At 36.1% G+C, this 22,459-nt stretch overlaps 1 protein-coding gene across 2 annotated transcripts in view; it reads right to left on the reverse strand.

Annotated features, from left to right (window-relative positions):
- Positions 1–22,459, reverse strand: part of cyfip1 (cytoplasmic FMR1 interacting protein 1) — a 131,893-nt gene that overhangs the window by 66,901 nt on the left and 42,533 nt on the right. For both annotated transcript variants that reach the window (XM_039744714.1, XM_039744716.1), the window contains exons 7-15: positions 21,997–22,093; positions 18,297–18,425; positions 12,401–12,505; positions 8,899–8,990; positions 8,455–8,572; positions 6,870–6,992; positions 3,978–4,103; positions 3,527–3,693; positions 1,730–1,877 (exon numbers count right to left, since the gene is read on the reverse strand). In XM_039744714.1, the coding sequence (XP_039600648.1) occupies positions 1,730–1,877; positions 3,527–3,693; positions 3,978–4,103; positions 6,870–6,992; positions 8,455–8,572; positions 8,899–8,990; positions 12,401–12,505; positions 18,297–18,425; positions 21,997–22,093 (1,105 nt within the window). The remainder of the gene's footprint in view (positions 1–1,729; positions 1,878–3,526; positions 3,694–3,977; positions 4,104–6,869; positions 6,993–8,454; positions 8,573–8,898; positions 8,991–12,400; positions 12,506–18,296; positions 18,426–21,996; positions 22,094–22,459) is intronic.

The following is a 22,459-nucleotide window of genomic DNA, read 5'->3' on the forward strand; positions in this document are numbered from 1 at the left end:
AATGTATGTTTAAACTGCTCGACGGTTATCAAGATGAACGTTTTGCTAGATGTTCAATACCCGATCTAACCTCAGTATCTCATAAGTGACCTGAAATATTTTAAAAAGTGCAGTTTTATCACACTTCTGGGAACTAATTTTAGTAATACTGTATATTAGTTCTGTACACTCCGCATTTTCAGTTTAAGAACTGTCAAAAATGCCATGGAAAAACTTTTTCAAATTTGGAAAAATACATACAACTAGCCAACCCGCAGCGTAGTATACGCTGCATAATTATTTATTGATGGGGGGAAAACTTCCTGAAGGACACAGTTGTCCAAATGGGGTGGGTTAGAGTATACGACTGTGAGTGAATGAAAAGATGGAACTCTGGAGAGAGCAACATACAATTGTCCGTAACTGAAAACTGGTTTTGGCAGATACAGGCATATCTTTTTGAAAGTTTGGCCCTGTGCCTTATTAATTGTCATTGCAAAGGCCAATCTAACAGGAAATTGTCTGCGTGTAAAAGTAAAAGGCAAATTTGAAACTGATGGGGTCAGGGAAATCCGGGGAATAAGGACAGTCTGTGAGGTAGCAGCTGCAATAGTTTTACACTCCAGTACATTGCGGTGAGTGTTGGTAACAGAAAGTCTAGTGCCATTACAGAGACCTTTTGCTGGCATGAGGTTTCTGAGAAGCATGACGATTGAACCAATTTTAATTTTGAGTTTATGCATGCCAGTGGGAGTAAGACTGTTAAGAAATTCTTCGGGGAATGAAAGTTGATCTGCAGGATGATCTGTGACGATGGATGGAGTCAACGCTGGTGAAAGTTACTTCGTCGGTAGGGAGAAGTCCTCGAGAGCGAGGGTGGACGCGGGAGGAGGGTTAGAGTTGGCGGGTGGGGCTCTGTCGTGCGTACCCCATGGTCTGGCAACTTGGTCGATTATATATATAGAAAAGCAGCCAGAACCGAAAAGAACTGTGTTTGGTGAGGTGTTGCATGCGGGCACATGAGCAGGCAGTGCGCATGCCAAGAGAGCGAGGGTGGACGTGGGAGGAGGGTTAGAGTTGGCGGGTGGGGCTCTGTCGTGCGTATCCCATGACGCAGGAGGAGGGTTAGAGTTGGCGGGCAGGGCTCTGTCGTGCGTATCCCATGACGCAGGAGGAGGGTTAGAGTTGGCGGGCAGGGCTCTGTCGTGCGTATCCCATGACACAGGAGGAGGGTTAGAGTTGGCGGGCAGGGCTCTGTTATGCTTATCCCATTGTCAGGCGACTTAGTCAATTATGTATATATAGATATTTCACTTATTCATTCATTAGCACCCCTAAAGTGTACAGTCCATCACCTGAAGAAAGGTAAAGACAACTATACAACTGTACTCAAGTGCATTCATATAGCTGAATCTTTTAGTGTTAAATGGGGATACAGTTAGTTAAGATAAACCTTTATGAAACTTTAGCTGCAAAATTTCTAGTGGGTTCTAATGTATCTAGGCACTATTCAAAATTATTTTATATCAAAACACATTAACTTATCTCTGATACAGAAAAAATTTCACTTGACATAGCTTAAAAATTCTATTTCCCTTACCCAGAAATAATTTGAAATATAAAAATCTGCATCTGCTTCCTAAATGCTATGATCCCAAAAACCAACTCCTAATAACAAATATACTTATTAAATCCACATATACTTAAACTGCAACAATTAATTACAATATATCATAAAAGGTTGAAACACCTGTGTACTGGATGGTCCTACAGCTCTTCTTGGTACTTTGATATCAAAGCCACCTTTAGGATCTTTCTCTCCTTTCAAGGCTGGGTCATTAAGTGGTTCTCGTCCAGTTTCCCAGTCACATATAGTTTTCCTAATTGCCTGTAAAACACTAATAAGAGCAAAAGGATCTAGTTACAACAGTTTGCTATTTTCTTCCATTTTGTCTTTTTTACGTTATACAAAACCACTGGCCATTCTTAAGTAGGTGTGTATAGACACACACACACACTGTGTCAATGAAAAGTGAAATGATTTCACAGTGTTATAAAATAGCATGAACTAGATAAAACATTCATTTTCTATGAAAATCAAATATATACTTATTATAATATACTTTTTCATAGTTTAGAATATATCCAAAACCTAAAAGCAGATAAAGAGAAACCAGTTAAACAAATGAGACAAAAATATTATACTTGGTTTTTTTGGAGAGCAGTGGCTTTCTCCTTGCAACCCTGCCATGCACAGCATTGTTCTCCAGTGTTCTCCTTATGGTGGACTCATGAACAAGAACATTAGCCAATGTGAGAGAGGTCTTTAGTTGCTTACAAGTTACCCTGGGGTCCTGTGTGACCTCGCCGACTATTAACTGCCTTGCTCTTGGAGTGATCTTTGTTGGTTGACCACTCCTGGGTAGGGTAACAATGGTCTTGAATTTCCTCCATTTGTACACAATCTGTCAGACTGTGGATTGGTGGAGTCCAAACTCTTTAGAGATGGTTTTGTAACTTTTTCCAGCCTGATGAGCATCAGCAACTCTTTTTCAGAGGTCCTCAGAAATCTCCTTTGCTCGTGCCATGATACACTTCCACAAACATGTGCTGTGAAGAGCAGACTTTGATAGATCCCTGTTCTTTAAATAACACAGGGTGCCCACTCACACCTGATTGTCATCCCATTGATTGAAAACACCTAACTCTAATTTCACCTTCAAACTAACTGCTAATCCTAGAGGTTCACATACTTTTGCCACTCACAAATATGTAATATTCGATCATTTTACTTAATAAATAAATGACCAAGTATAATAGTTTTGTCTCATTTGTTTAAAGGGTTTCGCTTTATCTACTTTTAGGACTTGAATGAAAATCTGATGATGTTTTAGGTCATATTTATGCAGAAATATAGAAAATTCTAAAGGGTTCACAAACTTTCAAGCACAACTGTATGTCAGACACATATCTTGCAGAGAAAAAGAAACAATATTATCTCATGGGTAGTTATACATTGTGTTGTCACAATGTAATTCCAAACACGGAATCAAAATTAAATGCGATATTGTGGAAAAGATAAAAGCGAAAAGTGATTGAATATATGGACATAGGCGATATGACAGAACTGCACAGCGAAATGCAAATCACGCGGCACGGCAGCAGAAGCAAAATAGCAGCTGATTGAGCAAAGAGGAGGAAAAAAAAACCCACTTTATTTCCCATTGTATCACCATTTAAAAGGGGGTGTCGGAGGTGCGATCGCGTCTCCTTGGGGTGCATTCAGCCCTGCTCTTCAAAACGTGAGCGGCAGAGACACAAAGTAGTTGGCACGTAGCGAAAGGGGGGGTTAGGCGAGTGAAACAAGCAGGGGGCAAAGCACCCTAGGTATTGAATATTTTAAAGAAATATTTCACTCTCTGTCATATTTGTGTAAAAAGGATAAATCTTTAATTCTGTTAACCTCAATTATTCATAGAGGTCCATTTGAAAGCATAGTACAGGTTTCTAGCTAGCAGAAAAATAATGTTTCAGAAAATCACTTTACCTCTGAATGACATTCTTTTTCTTCTTGATGGCTTGCCTCAAAGGGTCCCGCAATGTTTGTTGGGCAAAGTCTTGAAGAGCTGCATAGATTGTGTGTCGAATTGCATGGTTAAAAACACTTTCCATCCTACCCATCAGAACTTGCAGTCCCTTGATCATAGCCATCACCTGACGATAATCGGAGAAAAAGAATTCTGTAAAGGCTAATGATAGAACAATGTAATCGTGTATGAAAAATTGTACTACTTCTCCCATCATTTCCCAAATATGTGACACACACAAAATGTATACATTTTTATAATGTAAGAAAATTAATGTTTTAATCATTACTTATGGATATCTAGAAGTAAAAATGCTGAAGAACGTAATCTTAAGGCATTATGTTAATGTTTACAGTGGCAAAACAGATATTTGAATGAAAGCAAAGAAAAAAAGCATTTTTCCACTTGTACCTCAACAAGAGCAAACTTTTCTTCACTTGTATAGTTGTATCTGGTAGCCCTTTCATACTCCTCAGCATTATCTGGACAGTCTTTGTTTGAATACTTGTCTGTTGGATGAACCAGTTTCCAGGAGTACTGAAAATGAATAAATAAAGCAAAAAAATTACAAACTTTCACGCTACCAAGCCAAGTAAAATGCTTGACAAATTTCACATAGTCTTAAAATCAAATCATTTTAAGTCTGTTTTGCTATGAGGCATACATGTGAGAGAAATAACCGAGTAGCTTATAATGGATGTTCCATACTCTTATATGATGGCAAACTTAAACATTAAAAATAAAAACTGTTCACTTGCAATTGGAGAAATGACAGAGGATTTCAGTTGCTTCAAGAAGTGGAATCCCTTGAATTTCAATCTAAATCTTGGCACATACCGAACTTAAAAGCACTGCCAAGTCTGACAGAAGGCAAAGGTTGATATGCTGCCTACACAGCACGCGCTATGTGTATACATTACAGTAACTAGGAAGAAAGGGAGGGATACATTAGTTTTTTCAGCATGTCAATTTTTTTTTATCACTAAAGAGCAGAAAATAAATCTGTAAGAATATTGTGAATTTTATCTTTAGCACAGATTCAGTTTGTAATTTTGTCTGTGCCTGCTTGTCACTTTTGTTGTACATTATTAGGAAACCAAATTGGATAGTACCACATAAATGTAGACCAGCAGCTCTTAAAATAGTGTCTGTAGGAAAGCCCATGATGAACAGATGGATGTACAGTATACACAGACAGAAAGAACTTTTTCTTCCAAAGAGAAATTTTCCATTTATAGAAATATATAAATATAGCACCAATAATTTAACAAACAACAATCTCTCTTCAAACACACAAATTACTAAAGAGAAAAAAATAAACTTCTGACTTGTCTAATAATAAAAGAGCAGTCATAGGAGCCAGCAAAAAGGTGTATTGCTGATAACTCTTTAAAATGTACAATTCTCTTCGTAAACATATTGGTTTTGCAATGTCTATAAACAAGACAGCTGGTTGCACATTGACAATGAAGTAAAAATAATCTAGATGCATTTATTCACACCTATTTTCTATAAATTAATGTTCTCATTTGAAATCAATATTGACATGATTCTTGTATTAGAAAATCTGTAAACATCCATTACTTCACTAGATGGAAAGAGGTCAAGTAAGAAGAGAACAGACTTAAATGACTTTACTGAAATATGAGTATGAAGCCAAAGCAATGCTAAACCACACCAATCACCAAAGATTATTTTTTCATATTATATACAAAGTCAAGTATCTTATAAACTATAAATAAAGGAAAGAAAAAATCTCTTGCAACCAAAATAATGCAGCATTGTTCCTATAACTATAGGAAAAAAACTTTAAAACAAGGTTTAACAAGGATGTATAGTTCCTTTGATTAAATCAATTCTCTGCTCTTTCAAGTACAACGCATAATATAAAACAAATACTGACTGAAAAAGACCGACCCACTATCTCCTCTGTCAGATTCTCTAATATCATACTTCTTCTCATACTAAATGTCCTCCTGGATAAACTATGACAACATCATGCTGCTAAGGTTACTTCCCAAAAGGCCATAATCTGCCATTCATAGATGAATCCACCCTCTGATGCTGCAGACAACAATCAAAGCCACCTTCACATTACTGATACGGCCACAGCTCTGTCTGGTCAAGCTCAACATTTGTTGCTTGACATAGAAAAAGCATTCAATCATACTGACCGCAATTAACTTTAACAAATGGGAAAAATCTTCTACAAATATGCTTTAACCGCACAGATATAACCTTTAGATACATCACACCAATGTTCTTTCATTAATTCTTACACTGTTATTAAATGGGTGAGCTACCTGCTGTACTTCTTACAAGATCAGGATATTGTGTAGGAGAAATTCATGTGGTTGCATATGCTTTTTGAATAGTTGATACCTGCTGATTCATTAACTCTTACTTTTAAGAAACACAGTTTCCTTTACCGCATTCAATAACTGTGCTGTAAAAATCAGTAAATATTCAATAATGTTTACCTTAATTTTTGGGATTTGATTTTACTTATGCAATTACACAGTAATGATGACTAGTGCACAAGCCTTACAACTGCATATAAAGCAAAAGTAAGGTTGCAAAATCTGTTGTTATGAGATGCATTTATGTGGTTTACTGATATAATACAAAAGCAGGATACTTTCAGTGTAAGGTACAAGTCTCCTGAGGAGATCATCTTTAAGGCACAAATGACTTATTATGTATGACTTCTTACAGTATGAGGTTATGGCGTGGCTCAATGCAGTGCATCAAATCCCTGGGACATGGGACACATAACTACACAACCTACCTCCCTCTCTCAGAGGGAGAAGCACTTAGAATAAAGGTGTTTTAATGATGAAGTTAACTAACCGGAAGTATTAGGTAACATATTACAGGCTAAAATCACTGGGGTGAAAGGGTGGGAAAATGTGCAATAAAAGAGAAAGAAAAGAAAAAGCTATTTTATCATATTTGATTTTTTAATAATCTGTTATGACAGCAAATATTTCTTAGAGGAAAGTACCCAATTGAAAAAACAAAAATTGCATCAGACAATTTTCAATAAATAATTTCTCTTGGAAAAAGAATCTGTGTTCATATTGGGGTATGCTACAAGAAATGGTGTTTTGAACCTACTATAAATTAATTAATATAGCTTCAAAGTAACTGTTATATTGCCGCTTTCCATCTTGATTTAGTACACTGTATTTTCCCAGCGTTTATTTTGTTGGCAAATGTTGTTAAAAGACATATCATTGTTGCTCACTTTTTGCCCTCTCAGCAAAATAAATTAATAAATAAATAAATCTTATATAAACATACCACTTCCATTACATGAGCGCTCCACTGCGAGAGCAGCTGAAGACCTTGAAGAGCCAAATCAAACAGTTTCCGGTATTCAGAGTCAGTTTTCTGTGCTTCTTGACGACCAGAGCCTGTCACTACCTGCAAAACACCAACATTTAATAATTGTTTCTCACTGTTTCACAATAATTCAACAACCACTATAATTACTTCTTGGACAGTGCTTTTTTATTATTTGTTTATTATTTCCTCTTCATTTCACCTTGTGAGTGGTGAGCCCATATGGTGACTGTATGTATCTTGTTTTGGCTGAGATTGACTAGTCCATCATACCCTGGTAAACAGCTCCAGCACTGTTGAGGTTCGGTTAATTTTTAATTACAATATTTACAAGGGTCCAATTATGGACTGTTTCCAGCAAAGGCTTAACCTTAACATGGGACGTCATCAACAGTTCTGGAAGGAACTCTCTGAGAAGCTCCTAAACCCGGTGGACATGCTCTCCTTAGAGGAAGCATTTCCAGTACTGAGATTAGGTCCATCACTTTGGCCGATGTCACAACAGCTATCAAAAACCTCTGTAGTTGCAAGGAGTGGCTTAGATGGTACTGGACTATGGGAGCATTTTGGTTAACATGTATCTTCAATATGGTGTCAATGGCAGAATCAGTGCCTTAGAAGTAGCATTTTTAAAAGGGGGCAAGAAGGTCCAATTGCCACGGGACTGTTCTGCCTCTCTGGGAAAGCCTATGCTGGTGTAGTGGAACAGAGACTTTGTACAACAGCTAAAGCTCATTGGGTGTATTGCAGATTCAGTTCTGGTCACTGAACACTGTACCAGTTCTTTATGTTTAGAGAGATGTATGAAAGGTCATGGGAGTTTGGCAATCCTGTCTATATGTGCTTTGTGGTTTGGAAAGGCTTGTGACCATATACCCAATGGTATCTTGGGGAAGGTATTAGAAGTGTCATTGTCTGCATCTGGAGAGCAAGAGTCATGTCTGCATGGTTTATATTACCTCATGACCAATGCGAGCATCACTGTTCAATATTACATCTTGTCTCCACCACTGTTCTGGAATTTTACAAACAGGCTATCAGGGTGCAGCTAAGGTATGGGAGGTATTCAATTTGGGAACATAAGACATGCATCTCTGCACTTTGCTGATGATGATTTCCGCTTGGCCTCATCAGATTGTGATCTCTGGTACAAACTAAAACAGTTTGCAGCGGAGTGTGATGTGATACAGACAGGATGAAAATTAGCACTTCCAAATCAGATATCATGGAAAGAGAAGTAAATTCCCTGCATGTACGGTTGAGAAACTTCCTCAAGTAGGAGAGTTCCTGTATCACACTGTTGTTTTAATGTTGCAAAAGCACTCATGGCTTTAACATTAAGTTTTAAAGTGTTCCACAGAAGTACATTTCAGAATGATTAAATTCTTTGTTGAACAGGCCATTTCAACCAAAGCATCTTTTTATAAAAAAAAAAAAAAAAAAAAAGTTTAATGTACACACCTATGTTATGCACAGATTACATGCACTATGATGATTCTATAATGCAAACATTTCTCACAAAAGAAAATGGTTCATTACATACCTCACTGTTGCTATAACGTGCTAGTTCTGAAATGAAACGCATATGATCTTCTCGTATTTGGATCATCTGCTCACAAATATTATACTGAGGACTACTTCCAGAAGAAGTGCATGTCCATCTGTTTCCAAAAAAAATAAAATAAAAAAAAATCGCAGGAATCAAAGAGAGACTTAATATTCTAGAGGCCAGAAAATAAAAAAAATAAATAAATAAAAAATACAGCTTTTTCCTTAAGTACAACTGTATATTTAAGAAATGTGAGGAAGAAAAGAATTTGTCATTATTCTATCATTTTACACAAATAGAACCACACATTAACACTGAATGCTTAATATGGAATTCCCTATCATGTATTTTCCATGTAAAATTTTGGAAAATTAAAGTGAAAAGGAAAAAACAGCAAACAAGCATTATTGTTTACAATACTTGTACTGAATAACCCACCTGGACTTGTTTTCTTCAAAATGAGCACTGTTTTTGATATACCTGGACAGCTCAATTTGCATATCACCAAACAGGGGGACAACTTGGAGTTGCTAAAAAAAAAAAAAAACCCACAAATAAAAAATATTTCAAATGTAATACTTTTTCAAAGCTCATGCAAGCATGATGAAGTTTCACAAAATTAAACCAGTTTATGTTTTTTTATATCTCCACTTTCAGCAAGTTGTACATAGTTTCTTTGTTTACAGCTGAACGGCTTCCTCCATCTTATTTTTGTATATACTGTACATGCAGAAAATCACACAAACACTCAGTGCCGCAAATAATGCAATTTGCACTGGAAAACTATGGCTTGGCCAAGTGAGATAAAATAACTAAACAACATGCTGTAGCTTTCAATGGACTAGCTGTTCTGGTTGCAGAGAAACAGGAAAAAGATTTTTCTAATAATAAATAATAAATAAACGGAGCAGTTAGGCATAGGGTGTGGATATGGTCAAGCATTCATGTGCAGGGAAACCAACTGCCTCTGGAGTCTATGAGTGCAACATGTGCACCCAAAGAATAAATAAAAGGCACCAGGGTAGGAAATAGAAGAAGAGGATCTGTGAAAAGATAAAGGAATGACAAAATGTTGGAACAGAAGGAAAAGTGACATGATTGTGGCATAGCTGGTGCTACAGTGTGGAGGCAGGCAGTCGGGAAAGGGACCAAAAGGAGTGTGAATAGAGCACTTGGGGGGCAGGGACGCTCCTGCTGAGCGATCAAGTAGCAGAAGCGATCTATCACTCACAGTAGACACCCACAAAAGGCTATGTGATACCAGCAGGTAGGAGCAGTGCTTGTGGGCTCCCTGCAGTTGCAGATGAATAGCAGCGAGGGACATGATTAGGACTTGGGGCCAGTGACAACTGAATGAGGTGGCTGGAGTGCAGGCCCTAGTGACAGATGACTGCGTCTCTTGGCTTAAGTCTAAATGTTGTATTTTATACATATAGTATGTCACAAATGCTTAACTCTTTAAGTAATGGGCCAATTTTACAGTCATTATTTCTAGAACAAGTGATTAACCTTTCAAATTTATCAGCAGAAACATGCCCAAAGTGTGAAGTTTTTAGCACTGTTTTTTTGTTCAACTCTGTTCATAATCAATGTTACTGTTAGAATTTTCTTGCCTTTTACTTTCTTTTCTATTAACATACCTGCTACTTTCCTTTGCTTTCTTTTTCTAGAATGTTAATGCAGTAATGTCCTGATGTTGCAAGTTCAAGGGGAATGAACAGCTTGAAGATGATAGCCCTGTCATATTTAAGGTCAAGTACTGCTCCAGTCTTTAGGGTGTATTTGCTTAACAAGAGAAGAAAATTTACTGGGAAAACCTTCTTATCTTTGCTGAAGTTTTAACTCTTTTAGTGGAGTGCATTACTTTACCATCTTCAATCTTAAATGTTAGGTCACTTGGGATAGTTTACATTTTGGTCGGTTGGTTCTGATTCAATTCAGTTACACAGTGGTCCAGCCATTGTTCAACATAAGACTGTGCTGATAGAGTCATTTACATTGAACAGTGTAATATTACATATTTCTGTTTTATCCTTCACTTCATCTTTTCTATGAGTGAAGTCTTTTTGTCCAGTGGTAAGTACCATTCTACAGTGCCCTTGGCTAGTCATTTTGGGATTATGCACTGGCACTGTTCTCTGCAAAAAGTACATCCACTTGTTTTACATGGATTGCACAAAAAACATTTCTCACCATATCTCCAAAAATACATTTCAAAGCAGATTTGATGGAGTCAAAAGAAAGATGTGCACAAGAAGTCAATGCAATCTGTTTATCCTTAATTTCCAAGCAGCCAAACAGAGCAATCTGAATTTTTTTTTGCAAATGTAACAATAAAGCCATTTAAATTAAAAAATTAAATCAGATATGGACATTGCTTTCGTTCTGCTAAAACTGTCAAAAACTGGTGTATGCACTGTCCTCCTCCTCTTTTAGAAACACTTTGGCGAAAGTTGAAATCACTGTAACTACACACAAGTCTTTGGGTAGATCCTTGGGGATTGTTACTGCGGTCTCCCTTGCTCACCCCTTCAGTGACAGTGAGGGCTTGTTTCTTCCTTTCCAGCTTAATAACATGCATCCATAAATCAATTTTTTTTTTCCAATTTTCATATGATTCCTTCTTATAGAACACAGGAGGAACTTTATAGTTGCTAACCATTCTTGTTACCACAGAATGAATTAATAACAAAAAAAGAAAGCCTTTACTTGACCAGCACCTTCACACAAACCCTGCACATAGGCAACTTCACAATACCTCCCAACGCCTATAGGCTAAGTTAAATGAATACATTAACAAATATACCTTAATATTTAATAGGAGACATAAGGAAATTATAGTCAACAAATTAACAAATACACCTGATATCACACATATTTAAAAAAAGGAGTAACATTTATGTGGTTTTGTCAAAATGTGACAAGCAGTGCCTATTAACTATGCATAAGCACAAAAGCAGAGTAAGTGGCTTGGAGCTTACATGTAAAATAGGACCTTCCATTGCTTTAAACCTTTGAGTAGGAAAGTGGTTAAAGGGTTAAGAAAATATTAGATTCTGCCCTTTTGGCTTCAGTACCTTAAGTCTCCCTACATGTGAGCAAAATGTATGACACTCTATTCATCAACCTTTTTTTCTGCCTTCATCAAATAATCAGGTTAGATTTTTACATAGAATCTACTAACACACAGTATAATTGCAAACCTTTTACTGTCAAATAAAAGGAATAAAAGGTAGAACAGGCAGAAACGGGATCTGATATGGCCAGCCTGTCCTCTAAACACTCCGCTGATTCTTGGGATTTTTGAGTTATTCCACCTGTACTGATGATTTATATGAAAACGGATGCATCATTTCACACTATAATTTTGTTATAAATTGGAAAAATGTGACTGTTCCTTATTAAGTTATTAAAAAATTAGAGAGACTTAACATAACAAAAGTTTTATCTTTCTGCAAAATATCATCCATATTTTTTAATTACTATTTGCTTTTCCAAAAACAACCTCTAATTGGTTGTTTCCATTATTTTATGAAGTGTTTCAAAACTGTCACCAACTCACTGAACTTTAATTTTTTTTCATCAAATGAAAAGCCTGCACCAATCAAAATGGGCTAAAACAGGAATCAAACATATTACTTATTCATATATTGAACAGGCTCAAGTAGGGCTAGTGTAGTGGTTCATAAACTTGCTCCACAAGCAAACTTTTGCTTGTAAGATTCACCTATCCAATTATACATGCTGTGATTTTCCAGTTTCCACATTTACTGATTATAGCCAGAAATGGCTTGGTTTATTAAGATTATGCAACAACATGTACTTTGAAATTGAATATATAACAGCAAATTTAATATCAGTGTTTTGGTAAAACATCAGTTGATTTAAAAAGTAATGAACAAACAAAAGAAATTGAAAGATTGATTGGCCACTTGCTTACCTTGAAACATTTATCAATCTTAGTTAAGTTTATTCGTTTCTTCGCATCGAGTTTGTAAATGTTGCTGACTGACCCATCCATCAGGTATAAACCAAAGCCCATCACCTAAAAGCAAATATATCATAAGAAAACTTAAAAATAAATAAATAAATAAATAAAATGTTCCAATCACAAGACATTACAAAAGTCTACACTTTGTTTCAAGTGACCTTTACTCTAAAGGAATTATAGTACACAGTAATCTATACTAATAAACGGCAAAGCCCTCACTGACTCACTCACTGACTGACTGACTCATCAATGATTCTCCAACTTCCTGTGTAAGCAAGAAGGCTGAAATTTGGTAGGGTTATTCCTTACAGCTTCCTTGCAAAAGTTGGGCAGGTTTCATTTCGAAATTCTACGCGTAATGGTCATAACTGGAAGCTGTTTTTCTCCATTTACTGTAATGGAGATGAGCTTGAAACCCGTGGGGGTGGAGTTTCGTGTGACATCATCACGCCTTCCACGTAATCACGCAGTACGTAGAAAACCAGGAAGAGGCCCAAAAAGCGCTGAAGAAAACCTGCATTATATAATTGAGAAGGCAGAGAAACAATAAGAAGCGAGCGAGTAACATATACAACCATATTCATGAGTTCTGCTACTTTGGAAACAAAGCACGATGTAAACCTAAACTTTAAATTAAGTTCATAGACAGGCTGTCGCTGGCGTTTGTAATTTAGTGCCTATCCATATAAGGCCGTCCGTCAGCGGCAATCCAATAGCAAACTGCCACGGGTAAATATTCACGGGTGAAGGACTGTCCTTATGCAGAGGAAAATGAGATGGTCAGGGTGGTGTTTGGCACAAACTCAGCGAAACTGCGAGAGAAAGTTTTAAGTGCCGGGACTTCGGTAACATTAGATACAGCCATGGACATAGCACAACATGGCACCAGCACAGCTGGGAAACTTCGATGCATGTACACCGAGCGGCTCACGTGAACTGATGCAGTGCACAGACAAAAAGCAACAGTTCCAAAGAGCGCTGAACAAAAAACGAATTACACAATTGAAAAGGCAGCAAAAAAATATGAAGCGTCTGATACATACAAGCATATTCATAAATCCAGCTACTGCGGAAACAAAAGCACACGGTGGAAAAAGTCAATGTCCCGCTAAAGGAAGACAGTGTAAAAAAAACCTGTGCATGCAGTGTGTCGGGTCTCAGATAAAGAAGAAGACGAGCTGTTTATTGATGCAGTAAGAAACGAATCGATGAATGAAACCTGTCATCTTTACAACGATTGACAAACACGGAATGTAACTTGAACACAACATATCCTACAAATATGAACCTGATTGAAAGAAATAATGATAATCAAATCCTTGATGACAGCAACACTCAGTAAAACTCACAAAACAATTACTGTATATTGACAGTCATGTTACGCTATTTTTAAAATGTTCTCCTTTTTTTCATAGCTTCTTTAACACACTACGCTCGCTGCGATACGCTGGTATATATATATATATATATATATATATATATATATATATATATATATATATATATATATATATATATATATATACACACCCCGATCTACATACTCGAATAATGGATACTTTATTCGCCATCAATGATTGTTTTGGTAAAGCCATACTCAGTGTATTCATTAGATGATTAGATTGATTGATGAACGGTAAAAAAGTAAGAGCGAGGGGAGGATGACTTATTGAGGCATGCAAGCAAAACCACAATATCACGCGGGCTCGATGTACGAAAAAATATATCTTTTCAAGTTCTATTTACTCCGTATGTGTCAAACTCAAGGCCCGAGGCAACATCCGCCCGGCGTAATTATATCCGCCCGAGATCATTTTATATACTGTATTATTGTTATTAATGGCCCGGGGATATGAAGCACTGGTAACACAATAAACTACAGATCCCATAATGCAGCGCTTCAGCTGCCTTGCCTAACACTTACCGCGTCCGCCATCTCTTCAGTCGTTTCCTTACTTTGCGAAGGAAGCAGCTTTCTCAGAGCTTCTGCACTGTTTTATAAACAAACGATATATAAGAAAGTCCTTTTTCCTTGCTTCGCCAACGAAGCAGCCTTTTTATTTAATCCACGGGTTCTCCGCTGTTTCATTGTTCATTTATTACGATTTTTATAGTTATTGTGTAGGTTTTATTTAATCCACGGGTTCTCTTCTGTGTTCACTGCGGTGTCTTCTTTCGTTTACGAGCTTCGCCAAGGAAGCAGCTTTCTCACAGCTTCTGCACTGTTTTATAAACGAACGACATATAAGAAAGTGCTTTTTCCTTGCTTCACCAACGAAGCAACCTTTTTATTTAATTCACGGGTTCTCTTCTATTTTATTGTTCATTTGTTACGATTATTACAGTTATTGTGTAGGTTTTATTTAATCCACGGGTTCTCTTCTGTGTTCACTGCAGTGTTGTCTTTCATTTACGACCTTCGCCAAGGAAGCAGAAACTTACAACCACCGAAACTTTGTAACGGCACAAGACTTCAGGTTACATCTCTACAAAACAACCTAATTGAAGCAACTATATTTACTGGCAGTGCCTCAGGTGACACAGTTTTTATTCCTCGCATCCCTGTTATACCATCTAATCTCCCATTTCAATTCAAACGCGTTCAATTTCCAGTAAGGCTCTGCTTCGCAATGACAATTAATAAGTCTCAGGGACAAACACTACAAAAGGTTGGCATTGATTTGAGGCGGGATTGCTTTTCACATGGCCAACTGTATGTTGCATGCTCAAGAGTGAGCTCAGCACACAGCTTAGTCATATTACAACCAGAGGGCCGAACTGACAACATGGTATACAGAGAGATCCTTAACAATAAATTTTTTACATATTTTCGTTCAGTCTAAAAATGTTTACTTTATTATTAATAAAAATATTCAGACAGTATTTCACAGCTGCGAAGCGCGGGTATTTTGCTAGTATTTTTACTATGTCAAAAACATACCAATTAAGGGTTGCTACAGCATAAAATAAAATGTAATAGATTCATTAGCAGAAACTTATAACTGAATGTATATAGTCTAATCTTAATCCTTAAAAAAAAAAAAAAGACAATATGTTGTACTGTTTGGCTAAGTTGTTCGACACTAAGCTGCATCACTTGGAATAACACTTAAAAAATATAAACAAAGATCTTCATTTTTTACTTTTGACTTATCTACATTCAAGTTTAAAAAGTCTTATTTTATATAGAGAGAAATGTGTATTAAACTAATTTAACTAAATTAATGAAAATGAGCATTTTTAAATTCTGTATATTAAATTGGTATTCATAATCTTTAGCAACTTTGATTGATTAGTTAATTCAATGCTTTGTTTTTAATACTGTCATTTGTTTTTACATTTGAGTTTACATTTTATTAAATCCTAATAATTTTTAAATGCATACTGAAAACCTATTTGTTTAGATTTGCATGAAACTGATTTTCTACTGTACAAGAGACTAATGATGGAGACTGGTGATAAATTCCACAATGTGTTCCTTTGTGGATTCTGTTCTTAATTAAGGAATACCCAAAATTAAAGAAAAAAAAAAGTTGAAAAATGATAATGAATTTTGAAAAGACTGAATTTAACTAACCTTGTTTAAATTACTCATGTTGAAAATTATCAAGTGAAACTACAAGGTATAAGGAGGAGGTAATCACCAGACAGTCCCTGCACATGCAATGCAATGTAATTTTATTTGAAAGGATTGCCAAATACTGAGATTATATGAAGATAAAAATTACACAAAGACTCATTTGTGAAAAGTCAACTGAACTGAATTAAAGAATTATAGTAAACAACTTAGTAGTGCTGGTTTAATTTTAATAATATTTATTTACATTTATATAGTGCTTTTCTCATCAATCAAAGTACTTTACATACAAAGTGAAGAGCCACTTCAACCACCACCAATGTGTAGCACCCACCTGGATGATGTGGTGGCAGCCATTATTGTACCAGTACGCTCACTACACATTAGCTATTAGGTGGTGAAGGGGTAAAAGAGATAATTAGCCAATTTGAGACAGGGGATAATTAAAGGGTGCCAGAATGACCAAGACATAGTGTGCAATTTAGCCAGGACAATCGGGATAAACCCTACTCTTTTCGAAAGATGACCTTTAATTATCACAGTCAAGACCTTTGTTTTCTGTCTCATCAAGTAACAGGCCCAGTGCGCTGAGAAGCACACACAGACCACAGGGTAAGTGCCCCCTGATGGCATGAACATCTCTTCCAACAGTAACCCAAGCTTTTTCAAGATGGTTTCCCTTCCAAGTACTGGACTGGCTTAAATATGCTTAAAAATCTCTTCAAAGACAATCAGTTTCAAAGTTCACATTAACAAAACTGCACTAATGATCTGGGCAGGCGAAGAGGTGCACATCAAGGTCGCAGAGAGAAATTCATGGTCAGTGGAAATTCATTATAGCAAGGCTAGACTATTAAACAGTTGGCGCTAAGTTTTAAAATGACACTGAGGTATCTTCACATCACAACTGTGAAATCTACAATTTATTTATATACTTGGATGATGCCTTTATCGAAGGTGTTACCATTTCCAATTTGAGCACATGCAGGTGAAGTGACTTGCTCATGGTTACACAGTGTCAATTGCGAGATATGAACCCACAACCTCCAGATTTGAAGCCCAAAATCCTAAAAAATGCCACTTAGGTTAAAACGTAAGGTATACAAAACTGCGATGAAACCAACACAAAACAATCATTGTTAAATGCAAGGTGGATATTTCCTTATGTGCTTTGTGTTTGTGCAGAGTTGTTCTATGTAAAAAGTTTATTTTAACTATAGCTATCACATACAATATCAATTTATTTTATGCAGTCCTAAAATATTTGAAATAACTTTTTAAATTCCAAATCTCTCTATCCAGCTTCATGTAACTGCAGTTGACACATTGTATTATTTGCTGCAGGACTACCTGGGCAGCAGGACACACATAAGGTTTGGGCTGCCTGCAACAACATTTATGCTGAGACACCACTAATGAAGCAACAACATACGTTATATAACAATAAGAATGATGTACTTAATCATAACATGCCACTATGACAGTTCCCATCATAAAGGTACTGACCATGAAAGCTCTCCTTTTATCTTACATATAACTTATGTATGGTCCGATTTTGTTGCTGCCCTGAATTTTTGCATGCAACAAACCTTAATGCTCAAAACCCTCATATAAATTGTGTTTACACCGGCTTTCTTGTTGGTTGCAAGTCAGATAACACCATGTCAATGACGCTAAATGATGATAATGATGAGCAAAAAGAATATTACAATGCAACTTTTAGTTTAATTGAGGTGTGTCATTTGGAAAGAACATAAAGACTCTCACTGTCTAAATTTATATACAACAGCCTACTTAGCAAAGCAACCTATTCTCAATGTCTGCACATCTCCAACACTACTGATGCACGCACAGTTGACACTACTTCATGACAAAAAAAAACTCCTTTTTGTTCAGGGTAAATATGAAATTTCCTGACAGCAGGATAAGCCAATAAAGTAAAAATGTCAGAACACCACGCCTTTTTGTAATTTTGTGTGTATATAGTTTCCCAACTTTGTGAAGGGCTGGGCAACTTTCATTATAGTAGTCTTAACTGGTACTTTATATTTTAATGGAAAGCCAGAAGAAATCCAGGCCTTTTTCCAGATGCTTTTTTTTGCACCCACAACAAATTACAATAAAATATTCACAGATTATGCTTTACTGTCCAAGGTTGTGCCGGAGGTTTGGGTGGAAGTTCATGGAAGCTGTCAATTTAGAATCTGAAAATGTAGCACACGGTTTATTAGCCTCTTATACTGTAAAGTATTAAAATTGACCTCTTACTTTTAATAACATGTGTTTCTCACTGGGGGTGAGGTACATTTTATTCTCGTAGTAATCAACACAAAGGTTCACTATATCTGCAAGAAGTTCCTCATATCCTGGAATGACTTCCAACTGCTGCTGTAATGACTGAAAAAGAAAAGACCAAAACAGATAATTATTTTCATTAAAGATAAATCATGCTAACTTTTATATACAGTTCTATTAAAGATATTATACCAAATCATTTCCATGTGTTTTTAATATAGAAATCAAGCACGGCCTGGTTATGAATGGAATCATAGTGGTAGGGGCGGATCAATAAAATATAGCATTGCAATTATTCTTCTCTCATGATATTTTATTGATACACTGATAGCTAGTAATAATCGGTGAAATTCACAAAAGAGTTTTTTCAAAGTGAAAATGCTGTGTTCAATGTTGACCATGTTCCCCGAACATTTTACTGGAAACTCGCTGTGCAGCTAGCTAAGGTAAACATTTTTTCCTCAGTGCCCCATGATGCTTTGCAAGGTCTGCATGATATCACAAAGCTGTTGCAGCCATGTGTGGAACTTTCAAACATGCCTACTGTAAGATCACTGCCAATCTGCTTCACACATGCCTGCTGTCAGGACCAGATAAGAACTCTAGCCGGATTTCCATCCCACACAGCAAAAATTTCCAGTATTTTTATTTGAGGGGTATTTAGCTGAGCATACTGACAACCAGATAAAAAACACAGGTCCCTGTGCAGTAGCACCACATTGGTAATTTGCATGTATAATTGGCTATGCGCAGAGCTAAAATATAAAAAATAAGGTTTAAAGGAGCCCTCCCCAGTCAGAAAGAGATGTCAAAATATAATAATAAAAATACTGAAAGATTTATTACTATTTACAAAGTGTTTCTTTCTTCTTGATGGAAGACAAAAGTTCAAAACATCAGTACAGATATATGGGAAACAAGAAAGATGTCCCAGCTGCACCCAGAGCTGGGATTTCAAACAATGGAATGAGCCAGTCCCATACCCCTGTTTCCTTACATGGCCAAACTGTGCCAAGAATTGCAAATCTGTAAGGTGCAATGGTCTATATATTTTATTTACTTACTGGTAGTTTGTGGCCATTTGTTACGTGATAATAATCAGTCCAGCATAGTTCCCTAGCCCTTAGGAATATCATTGCAACATTATAATCCACTTGATCCGTCTTCCCCCACTGACTTCAAAGCTGTTTGGGGAGTTCCTGAACACTTCTGTGATTTACTCGAACAAACAACAAAACTAACTTCACGGGGTTTGCTCATCACTACTGACAACATTAATCATGATTCCTTTTTTTTTCTTTCTCCAATTTTAAAGTTACAATACTTTTGCACTTTACTTTCATACTAATATAACAACATGCATTGCTTTTAAAGTCCTTCACATTGAGTACTAAATTCTTTCTCCTCTCTTATTAAAATGAAATTGGTCTTTAACCAGTTTTTCTTTACTGGACTGGATTATGGTAAAGATTCTGACACAAAATACTCAGTCTTTCAACATCTGGGTTCATTTTGATTTTCACAGTGTTACTAGAAAGAAAGGTTTAATAAGAAACATTCAGTTTGCAAACCCTGTAATGTAAGAGTAAAGTATTACAGCAATACTAGAAAAATCAGCGAAAGCTAAGGTTAGATGTTTTATATGTATGTGATGTACCATAACTGAGCATTCTTAGTCCTACTTTGGAGATATTAAAGCAAAGCACATGGAAAGATTTAGTGAAACGTGATCTCTTATTGGGTGTATAAGGAACAGACACATTGACCCCCATAAGGATACAACTTTAACTTTTACTTCAGGAAAATAAAAAGGAACACAAAATTATATTGTTTTCAATAAACAAATCATAATTCTTTAATATATAAGTCAAAACAAACAAATCTCAGTATTATCACACTGATAACCGTTATTGTAATGGATCATCAAGTTTCTTGTAATTCCATCCAAAAACAATCAGTCAGTAACCAAGACTCAAGTTGAAGTGATTTTCTTAATATTTAGGAACTTTAGAAATCTTGTAGAAAAAAAACACTTTTGTAAAGTTCTATAATTTGTGTACTGTAATATTTGTTTTTTTGTGATCAGATTTGTGGTTTTGTGTTGTATTGCATGTTATTTTATATTTTTGCCATTGTGAGGAAGTGTCAGAAACAAAATCCTAGCCAGGATAGCGCTGTACAAGAAAAAATTCTCCAGATAGGATTCAGAATGAAAAGAGAAGTACACCTGGTCACACACAAACTAGCAAGGTTCAGCATTTGTCAACATAGGAAAACAGGAGCTACAAAGGGGCCGTATCTAATATATGTCTGCTTATTACTTCAGAAGCAATTTAGGCAGAGGCATCTGTAGAAGTGTAAAAAAGAGATGGCATTTGCAAAGTATGCAATGGGGAAAAAACCCTTGGATGGGTCTATTTAAAAAGTGGGCAAGGCCAGAAAAGGAAACAGCAGAAGTGGCTAAACAACTACCTTGTTGATAGAACAAGACACTCTTCCTTCTTTTGCAGCAAGCAGCTGGGGAGATGCCTTGGACGCCTGACCCTTTAAGGGTGGCTAAGGGATCAGGGAATATTGGGGGCACCAGAATTGACTATTGGGGGAGTTATAGCTTAGTCACTCTGTTGAAAATTGGAGTCAGTCCTAAATGGCGGGATGGGGCATAAAGCTGCCTGAAGGCGAGAGGCATATTTGCTGAAGAGTTGGGAGGAAACTTGGCAAATACTAAACTGGTCAGAAGGAGAAAGTCCAGGATCATAGAGAAATGAGAAGTGAGAAGGGAATTGTTTTGCTGTGGTACTGTCTTCCCACCAGACAGGAAGTTAGTTATTCAAGACCCATTCATATAAGCTCTGAGAGACAACAGGGTTTCTTTTCTTGTACTTTGGGTTTTAACTTTTAGGGATTTCTTACTGATATTTTGATCAGTTAAAGCACTATATTTTTAGTACCTTCTCCCTCTTTGTATTGGAGTGGAGTAATGAGGATTCCCTCATATCCCACTATATCACATTTATAAATGTGTAAACAAAACTGCTATTGAAAAATAAGTTGAATTGAATTCACTGCTTAGCCACTATACAAATACTTGTTTTGCCTAATGTTAATAGGCATGTATTTTCTGAATTGTAACACACAGAATACACACAGACTACTTCTTTGTAGCTATAAAAGCTGTAGGACATGTTCTTAAAAATTAGCATTTTTCTAATCTCTTTGAGAGTTATATTTTATTTTAATGCGTAACCTATGGAAAGAGCATTCATTATGAAAAAAAAAGTTGGTCTGTTCATAGACTTTAAAATAACGAAGGAGAGATAGGTAAAGTGAAAAGCAAGACATTCATTTTTAGACAGAAAGAGTGTTTCAGAACTTTACAGGATACTATATTTATTAATTTTCAGGCTCATGTAAATTCTAATAAGTTAAAATAATTTTGAGCTAATTTCCAGTAGTGTATTTAGTTGCTCATCTCATATGAAACGATTTATCAACTTTATAGCACTAAAAAGTAGACATGTACTGCTTCTCATCTTTATAGGACTAAAAAGTAAACATGTAAGTTAAGAAGGCTTAAAAAGATACATAAAACCTGTAACTTCAATATTTTTTGTCCAAGTTGATACACTGTACTTTGTTGTGTGTCAAATAACATCCAAACGAAGAAACAGACCTGGGTAATTTTATTGTGGTTAGCAAGGAACATAGATAAATTCTGCGACTCTTGAATTGACTGGGGATCTGCCATCTTCCGTAAAAACTGTGCAGCCCTAAAAAAAAAAATCAATTGTTTTCTCAAAAAAACATATTATAGGTCACACAAGCTAACATGACCAGAATGAAAATCGTGCAAGTAAAATAATTTAAATCTGCTCTTAACACCTTTTTTTGGAAAAAACAGCTGAGCTAATGCTGAAAATGTAATAATACTTTAAAAAATTGCAAAAAACTTTCTATTAGTAATAAATAGGCATTTTTGTAAAAGTAAAGTTCTGTCAAAGTTCTATTCATATTAGTTTACACAGAAAAAATATCAGAAACAGACAATTACTGCCATCTGGTGAAACGTTCACTGTATACAAATATTTTTAACATCATTAGCTTTTGCATGCTGAAAAGGGAATATTTAAAATCAG

This window comes from Polypterus senegalus, chromosome 2 (assembly GCF_016835505.1).
Source record: "Polypterus senegalus isolate Bchr_013 chromosome 2, ASM1683550v1, whole genome shotgun sequence".
In the NCBI taxonomy this organism is placed as follows: Eukaryota; Metazoa; Chordata; class Cladistia; order Polypteriformes; family Polypteridae; genus Polypterus; species Polypterus senegalus.